Source organism: Rhinopithecus roxellana, chromosome 7 (assembly GCF_007565055.1).
Source record: "Rhinopithecus roxellana isolate Shanxi Qingling chromosome 7, ASM756505v1, whole genome shotgun sequence".
Taxonomy (NCBI): Eukaryota; Metazoa; Chordata; class Mammalia; order Primates; family Cercopithecidae; genus Rhinopithecus; species Rhinopithecus roxellana.
Window position 1 is genome coordinate 75,547,876 of NC_044555.1, and position 13,737 is coordinate 75,561,612.

A 13,737-nucleotide genomic window follows, 5' to 3' on the forward strand; every position below is an offset into this window, starting at 1 on the left:
ATCTCGAATCTCAGTCAGGAAAGGACTTCTGCACCATTTTTTAGGACCCATTGTTTCCAAATCCTTTTAAGTGTAAGGGTCGCTTGGTGCAATCATTTCACTACTTGTTTGGCAAAGGAAGTTGACAGAATCAGTGTGAGACGTGGAGATGGTGTGAAGATGGCGTTTTCGGTCGGCTGATGTCCTTGTTTCCTCCCTCTCTTGCAGGGTCGCCAACATCCAGCAGCAGCTGGCCCGGCTTGACAACGAGTCCTGGCCAGGCACGGCCGAGGCTGACAGGGACCGGCTGCAGCTCATCAAGGAGAAGGAGGCCCTGCTGCAGGAGCTTCAGCTCATCATCGCACAGCGCCGCTCCGTGGGAGACGTGGCCCGGCTGGAGGCGGAGCGGGAGCGCCTGGAGGAGGAGCTGCGGCGTGCACGGGCCACCTCCGCACAGGGCGCCACGGAGAGGTGGGTGGGGGTGACATAACCTCCAGTGGAAAGCCTGCTGGAAAAACTCCACGGGATGGCTTGTGTGTGGCTGGAGGGTGTTCCTGATGATCGCTTGGAGCCTCTCCTGCCTGGATGTTCCCTGGCCCAAGAGGGGTGTGCGGTGGGGGCACTGCCTTCTGTTCCCTGGGTCTCTGCAGCCTCTGCTCCAAAGCAGGAGGTGATTGACAAGGGGGAAGGAGGGAGGGAAGATGGCTGACCTCCACCTCCCCCCGTGTCTCACCCTTCCCAAAGCTGCTGCTGGGTGCTTTCACCTGCCTTTGTGGGACAGTGCCCTGAGCAGGCTATGGTCCTGCTCCGGCCGGGGCAGCTCTGTTGCATGGGGGAAGAATTCCCTGTTCCTGATGTGGTGAGCATGGTGGGTATCCACCTCCTGCTTTCCTCTCCGACTTGGATTTCTAGCCAGGAGGGCCTGCTCTTCTCTGGCATTGGGAAGCTGGCCACCTGTCATGGGTCTGCCCTGAGGCTCCTTCACCACGCAGGACATGCAAAGCCAGCATGGTGGCTTTGGTATTGGGCGGCACTGAGTCATTCGGCCTTTCCTCGTGCGCCATGTCTCCTGGTTTCCATTTGCTGTGTGAGATTGCAGATTGTGTCAAAGGCTGGGCCTGCTTTCCACACTTAACAGCAGATTCTCTGTGGCTGTCAGCTGGGCTTTGGAGAGCAGCCCCTCCCCGACATGTTAAGGTCTTGCCCCCTTGAGCTCACATGAACAGCTCCACAGAGACTCTAATAGACGCTTGGATGATTCGATCTGTTCAGATGCTCTTACTCCTATTTCATGATGGTTGTCTGTATTGTTGGGCGTCCTTTCTGCTTGGATGTTCAGGGGTCATTTTCATAGGAGACAAGTCTGTGGCTTGGCACGAGGGACTCACAGCAGCCTCAGAGGGAAGCGGTGGTTGGAGAGTTGAGCTCAGAGTCCTAGGCAGGTGAATTTCATTCTGCCTGAGATGGTGGCATGTCCTGTCACTTCACCCGGAATCAACCGCGAGGAGAATCTGAATGTGAAAGGAACTGTGCTGCTGAAGTTTTCTACTGTGCTCTTGCACGGCTGCGTTTGTTTTCACCTAACCATTTCCTTCTGTTCCACCCCTGATATTCTCATATGTGTTTTCTGCATAGGAGGGCCTGGGAGTTCCTGTTGCTTCTCTGTGAAGGGGGATGGACTTGGCCCCACAAATGCCACCTGCATCTTAGGGCCCCACACCCACACTCCCTTGACTGTGGCTGCTGTCACCACGTGGAAATCCAGCACACCCGAGTGCTGTGGCCCCTGAGTACGTCTGCAGCCCTCCATGGAGCCAGTGTTAGCCCTGATGCCTGGGTTCAAGGGCGGGGATAGCAAAGCCGGACCAGCTTTGACTCACATGGGGGTCTCACGTGAGACTCAGCCCGGGTGCTGAGTCCTGGGGCTCAGAGCCCTCGATCAGGACCTAATCGCCCCGAGCGTGTTTCCTGAATTTGCCACTAAATGACCTTGGCCAGAAAAGCACATCCACATGTGCTAAGCACTTGCACGCACATTGCATGGGGGTGGGGCTCTTGTAGCTCTGGGCCTTCTGTGCTGGTGCACACAGGGCCCATTTCTCCACGCCACCTCCCTTCATTGGAGGGGTGCTTGCAGTTTGCAAGCATGGGGCCACATGGTAGGAGGCTTCCCCCAGCACAGGCTGGCAGCGTTAGGAGACCCGGCGTGGGCCAGGTACAGAGAGAGAGTGAGGTTGGTGCCTTAAGGCTGAGCTGTGCCAGCTGTGGAACTGGGCCCAGTCTGCCTGTCTCACCTGCAGTGTCATCAGCAGCAAATGGGAGGCATGTGCTGGGCTCGGGGTGTCATCCGGGGAAGAAAGAGAGAGATGCGCACCTCCTTCAGGCCTCCCGCCATGGCAGATGATACATGCGGCGGCCTCCCAGCTGCTCAGAGCCAGCATCTCCCGAGGGAGCTGGTGCGCGTCTCCTGGGCTGAGGGAGCAGAATTGAGGTGAAGGACACATACCCTAGATAATCTCGGATGGCTCCTGTCAACGCTTGCGACATCGTTTGTTATTTTAGCTTGCTCGTGTAGTGTGTGGCAGGCATTTATACAAGATGCTGATGTTCAACAGAGAACCCCACGGCTCTTGCAAGATGCCTGCCATCCTGAGAAATTCTCTTTCCAAGATAACGCCTTTTATTATAGGGGTGATTCAAAAGGAAAGATCTATCAAAAAGCCAAAATTTGGTTCTGCCGAACCTGAAGTCACGTTTTCCTTTGTTATAATTTAATGACATTTTTACAATACAGTACTTTATGTAAAGTAAATAAAGACAGTAAATTAGACTTTATATTTTCTTAATCTGTTAGGTTACTTTTCTACTCCTTTTCATAGCAGTGGTAAATATTCTTTGAAGTTCGTTTCCTTTGAATTGGGGACACAAGGCTATGTGCTTTAGGAGTTGGGCCCTGGCCAGTTTTCTGCCAGGAAACTATATCCCCTTTTCTTTTTGTTGAAAAAAATATGTACAGAAGTCAGGCAAATGTCTGATTCTCATTTTAGCAGTTTATGTCCCAGCTAGTTTTTAGGTGTCTCAGTTATTGCCAGCGTGGCCCCTGTTTGGTAAGGAAGTTACATTTTTAGTCATCTGCAACTTTCAGAATAACCAGCATAAAATTAGACTACACATGTGGGCACTCATGGGCACTTGTGTGTGATCTTGTATGCAGATGCGCTGTCTCTTGCATGCTCCAATATGCACCTGTTTGTATAATGACAAATGTGTTGTACTGGGTAGAAGGGGGGGATTTGATCTAAAACTTTTTTCACTACAGATAAAACAATCTGAAAATAAGTCATGACTAAAGACAGTCTAAAACTGAGCCACACATATGAATGTTTCTGTATGTCATATGTGTGAAAACAGAGCTGGAATGCGCCAATAGATTTAGCAATGGGTTGGAAAATCTACCCTGGTCACTCAAGAGTGGAGCCAGTTTTCAGTAAGAACTCAATTTAGATTCTATTAATTTGGGATTTGAGCTAATAGAATTCAGGTTGGGTTAGAATTTCTGAAAAGCATTAAGAAAAAAGTTAATAGCCTTGGACCGGGCTTGGGTAAATTCCCTACAACAAATTGCTTCCTGGGGCTAGTCACTGTTTGCCGCCGGATACGCTCTGCTGGTGTCGTCTCTGTCCCTGGAGTCCTTTGTGACTTAATAGTGTCCCGGTGCTTGTGAGAGTGGGTTCCAAGGTACAACTCCAAAGCCCAGTGAGTGGTGTATTTTGAACTCCCTTTGAAACTCCCTTTTAAAACTCTTGGCTCTCCATCTTCTGAAAAAGATGGGGTTTTTGAGGATATCGCCCTTGATAAGCGTTAGGTAGGATGTGAGTATCATAGAAAATTGGGGAAATGTTTTTCAGTAGTAAAGGAAATGCCTGTTTGTTGGTAATGTGCCTTGGCTTTGGAGTCAAGCCAGCCTGACCAAGCTTTGAACTTGCGTAGCAGAGGCAAGTTACTTTCTATGAGTTTCCTCATCTGTAAAGCAGGGATAGAATCCAAAGACCCGTAAGGAATGAGGCAGTGCATACAAAGCAGTGTGCCTTTCTATAAGCCCCTCAGTGGAACTTCAGAATTGCTTTTTAAAAGTTACTTTCATTTGTACAAGCTATCAAAACATTTTCCTTAAAAACTAGAATATTATAGGTAAGTGTAATCTTAGAAAATTCTACTCAAGAGTTTATTACGGCTGTTCTCAAACATTTTGGTCTCAGAACCTCCTTCCAATGTTAAAATGCTAAGGATCCCAAAGAGCTTTTGTTTATATATTTTTTTAAAAGTTCCTTTTTCTAATTGTTTTGTTTTTCCTTTGTCCCCCACCCAGGGACCGATCAGTGTTTATGTGGATTTTTATCTGTCAGTATTTACTAATTTAGAAGTTAGCCCTGGGAAATTTTTTAAATATTTATTTATTGAAGATAACAATAGGCTGGGCACAGTGGCTCACGCCTGTAATTCCAGCACTTTGAGAGGCCAAGGCAGGGGGATTACTTTAGTTCAGGAGTTCGAGACCAGCCTAGGCAACATGACAAAAGCTTATCTTTACAAAAAATACAAAAGTTATCCGGGTGTGGTGGCACATGCCTGTGTTCCCAGCTACTTGGGAGCCTGAGGTGGGAGGATGGCTTGAGCCCAGGAGGTGGAGGTTGCAGTGAGCTCTGATCATACCACTGCACTCCAGCCTGCACAACAGAGCAAGACCCCATCTCAAAAAATAAAAAAAGACAATAAAAACCCTATTATGTGTTAATATTAGTAACATTTTTATGACTGATAACTTTTTTGAAACAAACTATAGTGAGGAGAGTGGTATTATTTGCCCTTGCTACCCATCTCTTTAGCGTCTGACTGGCTAGAAGGCAGCTGCTTTGGTCATTGGCACATTTGGCCTGTTGAGATAGGGTCATTTTGAGTGAATACGTGAAGACTATCTAGCTGCCTACTGATAGGCCATTGGGAAAGAGGGGACCTCATAGGATCCCTGAAAGAGTTTCGGGGATCCACAGGGGTCTTTGGATCATGCTTTGGAAACCACTGGTTTTAATATATGATATTGAACTTGAAAGTGGGTTGTGTCGTGGCTCCATTTAGGACAATGCTTGTACTCTCTTGCCAACTGACCTCTGCATGGCACCATTTGGAATTTTGTTTGCATCAAGAGAAACAAAGGCTCGTCAGAATTGATGGTATGTGGTTGAAACTTGTAAACAAACTCAGAATGGTTTGTCTTCGTTATCCTAAGTTGGTGGCGCATCTGTTTCCTTTATGGGTGATAGCAGCTCTTTGTCGATCACGCGTCATTTGCCGTACGTTATTTTATCTATGCAGCATCAGTTCACTGAGCTGGAGATTGTGGACGCCATTTTTACAGGTAATGAAACTCAGGGCTCAGAGAGGGTGAGACATTTGCCTAAGGCCACACAGCTTGTGAGTGACTGGCCGGGGGGATTCTCTGAATCCCAGGCTGCCGTCGGACACCGTGTCTGGTTTCCTCTCACTCCCACCTAACCAAGCTCTTTAAACCCCTTCGGCATGTCCCCTTCCCTGTTGGTGGAAAGAGGAAGGTATTAAAGGGGCCTACTGTGGCCACACATCACAGTATCATTTCGATTTGTAAAGCAGGAGTGTTTCCTTCTAGAGGCAAACATATTTATTCTTGGACTTGTCCAACAACTGTTTATTGAGTGCCTATCCATGGTAGTCTCGATTCTAGGTGGTGGGCTTACTGTAGTAGGAACAAATTTTATTCTAGAAAATTACTAAGTAGAAAAAAGTAGAAGGAAGGAAAACAAAAATACCTCCAACCCCATGACCTGGAGATGGCCACAGCTCCTATTTTGTTTCATTTGCTTCTAATGTTTTGACTATATAGATCTTACAATGATATTTGTTCTTCTCTAGAAGGTGGCCTAGTATGAGGGAATCTGATTTGTTCCAAGGAATTTCAACAGATGACTGCGTGCTCTGCATTTGAGCTCATCTGCTGGTTATCTGTCCTTCTGCTCACCTGCTCCTCCTCCCATCCATCCAAGCAGCCATCCCCAGCCACCCACCCAGCCAGCCATCTAGCCACCCACCCACCCACCCATCCAGCCACTCGTCCAGCCACCTGCCCAGCCGTCCACCCACACACCCACCCACAGCCACCCATCCAGCCACCCACCCACCCATCTGTCCACCTGTACCTCACCCACCCAGCCACACATCGACCCATCCCTGTGCCCACTCCTCCTCTCACGCATCCCCTCCCCCGTGCACTGTGCCTGGAGCTTCCACAGAGGAGCAGGCACTGCTCAGGGTGCCAGTATTTTTCAGATGGGACCAAAGCAGTCTCTGTGATCTTGGCTTGTGACCTGGGTGCTTTTAGAATGGGTGGTCATTGCAACCTAATTCAGCTGGGGGGAATTGATAGTGCAGTGTCTTGTTATGAAAATATTCTCCCTGTCTTTGAAATGTACTAATCGACTGTTTTCTTACCTACAGGATTTTGCTTCAGGAAAAAAGGAATTGTCTACTTATGCAGCTGGAAGAAGCCACCCGCTTAACATCCTACCTCCAGTCCCAGTTGAAAAGGTAGGTTACTTTCAAAGAGAAAACGGTATTTGATCTTCGTGTTCCAATGACTGGTACATGAACTTGTTTCTTGTAGCTCGTTTTTCTCCTACTGGAGCTTGACCTGAAGTGTTGTTAACAGAGAATGGATACATTATATTTTTAATATGCTACTACTGTATGACTCAAGGAATATGGAGAGAACCACATTTGGCTTCAGGGTAAATAAGAGGCGTGAAGTCAAATGTATTCAAGGATTTTGTAACCTAATTAACAGCTTCAGAAGTGTACATCTATACACGTGCACATTTTTATTTTATTTTTTAAAAAGCATATGCATTTTTTAAGCTAGTAAGATTTGGCTGCTCAAGAATGGCCCTGCGCACATTTCCTCATCTCTTACCGTAGGGTAGAGCGTAATGTCAAGGGCCTCAGATGTGTCATTTTCTCAGATGTTCCTCCTAACAATGCCCAAGGTGGGAACTGTTCTCACCTCAGCCCCAGTGAGCCCATGGGAGCCCAGAGGGGGTGAATGGCTTGAGCAAGTGTACCTGGCTAGTATGCGTTCCAGCCGGGACTGGGACTGGGACTTGGGCACGGGTCTCTGCTGTTGCCCACTGCTCTCTGCCGCCCTTTCCGTGCTCACAGGGTAAGAAAGGGTGGCTGCCCTGCCATCTCAGATGGCCATGCTGTCTCATTTCAGCCTGTGTGCCAGCACCCTGACGGTGTCCTCGGGGAGCAGCCGCGGGTCCCTGGCCTCCAGCCGCGGGTCTCTGGCCTCCAGCCGAGGCTCCCTGAGCTCGGTCAGCTTCACGGACATCTACGGCCTCCCGCAGTACGAGAAGCCCGACGCTGAGGGCGGCCAGCTTCTACGCTTCGACCTCATTCCCTTCGACTCGCTGGGGCGAGAAGCCCCCTTTACAGAGCCGGCAGGCCCCTCGGGCTTCCACAAGCAGAGGCGGTCCCTGGACACACCCCAGTCCCTGGCGTCGCTGTCCTCCCGCTCCTCCCTATCCTCGCTGTCGCCCCCAAGCTCGCCCCTGGATACGCCCTTCCTCCCTGCCTCACGGGACTCACCGCTGGCGCAGCTGGCAGACAGCTGTGAGGGGCCAGGCCTGGGTGCCCTGGACAGATTGCGGGCTCATGCTTCGGCTTTGGGGGATGAAGACTTACCAGGCATGGCGGCCCTTCAGCCACACGGGGTCCCTGGGGACGGGGAAGGGCCGCACGAGCCAGGACCCCCACCAGCCAGCGCTCCTGTGGGTGGAAGTAAGTGCGGATGCGGCCTCCTGCGGGGCGAGGGTTACCTGCAGGGAGGAAACCACGGGGGGCCAGAGTGAGGACCGCTGGCTTTCCAGGTCCATGGTGAGCTTTACATTTAGGAATGTTGATGTCATTGGGAAGAGCACACACCTGCCCTTTCTGGCCTGTGTTGGGGAAAGATCATTGAAATTGACAAAGTTGTCTTTTCCTAGGTACGTGGCTTGTTTTCAAAAAATACTTAATTGTTCAAAACTAGGGTAAGAACCACACAGTCTTCCACGTTCAGAGGCTGCTAGAGATGTACTAGGGCCTTAATGACCTTTGCAGCATGTGTGCCGAGATGGAACCTTCAGTGTGTGCCTGCCTGAGACCATTATGCCAACTGGTGTCTGGTTGTAGCTAGTGGAAATCTCGACTTCTTTTGTTGCTTTGACATTTCTTTATCTTTTATAGTTCTCAAGAACATAATTCTATCAAATGTGGAAGTGAAAATAATTGTGTAATTTCAAAAGACATGCCCGTAAGTATCAGTCATTTCTACCGAATCAGTTTCTCTGGTGGTTCTTCAAATGGAGAAACACAGAGCTCCGTGGCGCCTCGTCCGTTCAGTTGGTGTTGGTTCAGCTCCTCCTTGGAGCCAGGGTCCTTCAGCATGTAGCCTGCTTGGAAGACCAAACTCCTATTGAAGGGAATATTGACCCCATGTGCTTTTCTGAGCCAACCCATGGCAACTTTATCTTCCTTTGGTTTTAAAGAGGATCAAGAACAAGGTCTCCCATTCCTGAAGTTCAGCACATTTAATTGACTTTTATTTGCACAGCAAAAATGTTTTAAATATTCCGTTTAGGCAAGCACTAGATAATTTGTGCAGCATAGTGGATCTGCGCCAGGGGTAAACTTTTTGCCTCCTGCCCCTGGGGACCACTTGGCAATGTCTGGAAACAGTTTTGGTTGTCACAACTAGGGGATGGGAGATGCTCCTGGCCTCTGGCCAGTGTAGGCCAGGGATGCTGCTAAGCACCCTACCATGTACAGGGCAGCACCCCCCAGCCTTGAGAATGGTCCAGCCCCAAATGTCAAGAGGGCTGAGGCTGAGAAACCCCAGTCATGTACTATGCAGTATTTATGTGGCAAAGGGTAGAAATAAAACTAGAGAGCAGAACCAGTGTGGTGTAGTGGCAACAGCTTCAGGCTAGCACCTGGGAGACCAAGCTTTTGTTGCCTGCCCCGCCCACTTCTAGCTGTGTGACCTTGAACACATACCTGGACTGAGTCGCACTTTTTCCACCCTTGAATGCAGTGATCTTTGTAACCCGTTCCATTCACCACCATTCTATTACCCAAGAGATAGATAGATTGGTAGATCAATGGATAGGTTGATCACTCTATAAAATAGTAGTCTGTTGGCATTTATATGCGTAACCAGAGGCCGTCATGTTCTGAGACTGCCCCATGGCTTTTTGGCATCTCTATTTTGGTGTCTGCCCCTGTGTTTGCAAACACCCTTTGGTATGCCCAGATATATTGTTTCTGAAATCCATATATGCAGGTATCCTTCATTTGCTTTGTTCCTCTTTATAACCACAGATTGATTGCTCCATGTTTATTCCGTTCAGTCAAAAAATAAATATCCAATTAGGACGTTTTTCTTAGTCTCCCTCCTCTCTCCCACCACCTTCTCCTTAAGGGATTGAGATTCCAGAATGTCGGTCTACTTAGGCATAAAATCTGCACAAGGCCCAAGGGCCACTTTGGGCCAGAGGAAAGACAGAGTGGGAGGGAGAAGGGCTGACTTAATTTCACATCCTGATTTCTTTATTTTTCCTTCGCTTTCCCTTGGCAGATGCTATAATGGTTGAAACTTCTTAGATTGGGAATTATTTGCTTACGTGTGCAGACACTGCCATCTCGTGGTGGAGTCATAGCGCATTAGTGATTATTTCTTGTGTTACACTGCCATCTTGTGGCGGAATCTTACATGACACCACCGATAAATTCCTGACTGACACTGCCATCTGGTGGTAGATTCTTATATGACATCTGTGGTGGATTCTTGGGCGACACTGCCGCCTAGCGGTACCTTTTATGATACTGCCATCTGGTGGTGGTTTTATATATTACATATATTACGTTGTTCCAAGGACACATTAATTTGTGTCCTTAGAAACTTGAAATGAGGGCCGGATTGGGTAGCCAGCTTCAGGCATGGACACAGGGGGGCCCCTCGCCTCCCCTGCCCCATCATGTATGAGCTGTGCTTGAAACATTGTGGTCTAAGTTTGGCCCCAGCAAGTCTTAGTAAGACAAAATTTTTGTAAGCTAAAAAATCAAATTGTCCAAACTTGCAAACCAGCCTCTGAAGGATTTTTTTCCTTGTGTTTTCAGTCAATCAGAGGAAACAGAAGGCAGGTCAGAGGAGTGGGGCAATACACTGATCTTTCAGACTATTTACGGTTTTGTTACAGTTTTGTCTTCCCTGGATTTTAGAAGTCAAATGTGTTGTGATTATGAAATGCTTAGCTATTTTTATCTACCCATTAGTATTTGCTAATCAAAACCCATGAAAATCTTGACTTTGCTCATCTATTTGTTGACACTTTTACGATATTGATACTCCGTTTAATGTTGTTGGCTTAAATTCTCCAGTGTTTTCACTTTGTGCTTTTTTTTTTTTTTTTTTTTTTTTTTAATCTCTTCTCATGCGGCTCGACAGAAGTGCTCACTGTAAGTGGCCTTGGGAGTCCCCTCGCTCGGTGTTGTTGCTCAGGCCCCAGGCACACCTTTGTGCTGTGAATGGACGTGTTCAGGATGGCTGGGGTGTGGCCAAGGAGGGTTATCTTATAGCTGCGCTTCAACGCAACTGAGCAATTGGCCTTATCGTTATCTCATTGTTAATATTCATGGTAGCTACTAAAGCTGTTTAAGAACTTTCCTAGAAGCTTTCACTGTTCATTCCCTGTATGTGTTTGTTTCTGGAATGTAATGGTGTTTATTGCTGTCATATGCCACCTGGCAGCTTTGCTGTGCTGTGGTTTTTACTATATTTTCTTCCTTTTTACCAAGCAGTGTTCACATCCTTGGCTCTTACTGTCTGTCTGTCTTGAATGATGAAAAGAGAGTAAAGAGATTTTCACATGAACATGGGGAAGATTTGACCCTTGTCTCCCTAGCACTGCTCCTGAGGGTCCACCTCTGTGCCTTGAAGCCCCAGGGCAGGCGTCCAGGGTGTGGAGCGTGGAGTCTGTGCTTTTTCTCAGCCGGGGCAGTTGCCGATGGGACTTGATCCTGGCAATTCCTACTTCCACCTACCCTGTGGGTCCGGTGACTCAGCCTGGGCTTCGAGGATTAGCTCCTTCATTTCTTTCCTCTCTGCATTGACTTCTATGGCAATGATGAGAGGGAAACATGGCCAGACTTGTGCCCTGGGCTGGGGTGGTTGCAGGTGCTTAGGCTCGTTACCTGGTGCTGTTTCCTTGCAGGCATCTACAGTTGGGTCTGGGGACTGCACGTGTCAGGGCTGGGAATGCAAATGGTAGTGGTAGTTTCCTTTGCTTGGGATTGATGCAGTGGATGGGGGGCTTCCATTTGCAGTTGAGGGCCAGGTGTTTGGGTTCTTCCATGTGGCAGGGATAAAGAGGAGAGCTGGCCTCTGGAGTCCTGAGCTGTCTGAGAGGCAGTGCCTCTGGCCACCCCAGGATGGAGGCCGGCTTCCAGCCCTGGCTGATGGGGGAGAAGCAGCAAATTCCCCAGACGTGGCATGGCAGACCTTTGGAAGTTTCACTTGGCCTCCACTTGACCTTGCGAGGCCAAAGGCCACAGCCCCATGTGTTCCATGTGCTGTTGAACATGTTTGTATTTCATTGATATGGATGATAATTTGGTTGAAAGGAGAGATGGTCACCAGTGGACTCAGTTTAGGAAGGCACAAAAGTCAACACTTTCCGTTTCTAGAACTTAGCCAAAGAAAAGTGCGGAGATAGAAGTGGGAGCTGGCTTTGAGTGGTGGTGAAGTGCCCAGGTGGGGCTTCCAATTTGATTCCATGTTCCAGCGGAGCACACCCTCCAGAAAATAGACTCCTGGGCTCACAGTTGCATTTAGCGCAGGAAGATTATATACCCGTTTGTATTGGTTTTGTTAAAAGGAACTTATTGCTATGAGGAAATGGGTAGAAACGGCTGATGAAATGTTAAAAGGAAACATTTCAATGGCTATTTTTGGCTCTTGAGTAAAATAGATGTGAAAGATAAAAATAAGCAGCCCAGGAATAGTAGCATGCTAACCCAGAAGGGCGGCTGGGAAGGCTCCTGCCTGCGGTCACTGAGACAGCCAGGCTTAAGCCCCAGCTTCCTCCCCTGGGGCCACAGGCCTCCCAGGTGGCATTTTCAGAGGATGAGTGTGGGTTCAACTGTGTCCTCTGCTTTGAAGGTTGCTAAGTTTTCTAGAGTTTATTTGGATAATTAAAATGTTTTTTTCCTGAGTATAAAAGCAGTATTTGTTGTATGAAACATGGGAAATACCCGACAGCATAAAGAAGGCAGTGAAAACCATGACCTCTTGGCGAGTGCTGCTGCTGTTCCCATCGGGCTAATGCTGCTTTCCTGTCTCGTGAGCGTGAGCGGCTTTCGGAAGGCGCCATTTGAGGGGCTTCTCGTCATCATCTTATGTTCTGTGTGCTCATTAAGGGGGTGGAAATAGATTTATGAATCCAAGAGGTAGCCAGAAGTTCATTTCTTCAATTTTCCAATATGAAAAACGACTAGAGCGCAGCATGTCTCTGTGTGTGCGTGTCCCAGCGAGTCTCTGGAACACTCAGTGACGCAGTGTGTGCTCCAGCGTCAAGGACCCCGGTCCCCGGTGCTGTTATTTCCTGACCCTGTGTGTGTCCCTTACTTGCAGCAGTGACTCTTCGAGAAGACAGTGCCAAGAGGTTGGAGAGGAGGGCACGCCGCATCTCTGCATGCCTGTCGGATTATTCACTAGCCAGCGACAGTGGGGTGTTTGAACCTCTAACCAAAAGGTGTGAAGCCAGTCTTACTATTTCCTTCTTCCTACGCAGAATCACCTGTGTTACTGGCAATCACAAAAAGATTCCGTACTGAAACTTTCATACATTGGCACTTTATTTTTCCAGGGGTAGGATATTTTTCTAGCTTCTTTCACCTTTGGGTGATTGGGTTTTAGAAAGAAGTCTTTCTCCCTGACCCTCGGGGCCTAAGGCTTGGGTCTGATGGAGCTCAAAAAGGAGAATCAGTGTATGGGAGAGCCCTGCTTTGCTGGAAAGAACATTCATTCATTAGAAATGAATTTCCTCCCTCCCTCCCTTCTTGTTTTCTTAGCTATAGGAATGGTTTCACAATGACACAGCACCTTTTGGAATTCCATGCTTTATTTTGATCGGGCATCTTTGATGTCATTATTTTTTCATACAATTTAAGTATCACATGTAGTTTTGAAAGGTGTGCAAAGTTACTTTCTTCTTTTATTTGTTGTTTGTTTGAGACAGGCTCTTGCTGTTGCCCAGGCTGGAGTGCAGTGGTGCAATCATAGCTCACTGCAGCCTCCAACTCTTGGGCTCAAGCAATTCTCCCACTTCAGCCCCACAGGTATCTGGGATTACAGGCATACACCACCGTGCCTGGCTAATTTTTGTATTTTTAGTAGAGATGGGGTTTCATTATGTTGCCCAGGCTGGTCTTGAACTCCTGAGCTCAAGTGATCGGCCCGCCTCTGCCTCCCCAAAGTGTTGGGATTATAGATCTACTCCTCCACACTTGACTAACTTTTGTATTTTTAATAGAGACAGGGTTTCACAACGTTGGCCAGGCTGGTCTTGAACTCCTGGCTTCAAGTGATCCACCCGCCTCAGCCTCCCAAAGTGCTGGGATTGCAGACATGAG

The 13,737-nt window shown here is 48.3% G+C and overlaps 1 protein-coding gene across 1 annotated transcript in view; it reads left to right on the forward strand.

The window, feature by feature from the left end:
* Nucleotides 1–13,737, forward strand: part of WWC3 (WWC family member 3) — a 129,037-nt gene that overhangs the window by 94,341 nt on the left and 20,959 nt on the right. Inside the window, exons 9-12 of the mRNA XM_030933956.1 lie at nucleotides 208–450; nucleotides 6,508–6,597; nucleotides 7,280–7,845; nucleotides 12,737–12,857. Coding sequence (XP_030789816.1) covers nucleotides 208–450; nucleotides 6,508–6,597; nucleotides 7,280–7,845; nucleotides 12,737–12,857 — 1,020 coding nt within the window. The remainder of the gene's footprint in view (nucleotides 1–207; nucleotides 451–6,507; nucleotides 6,598–7,279; nucleotides 7,846–12,736; nucleotides 12,858–13,737) is intronic.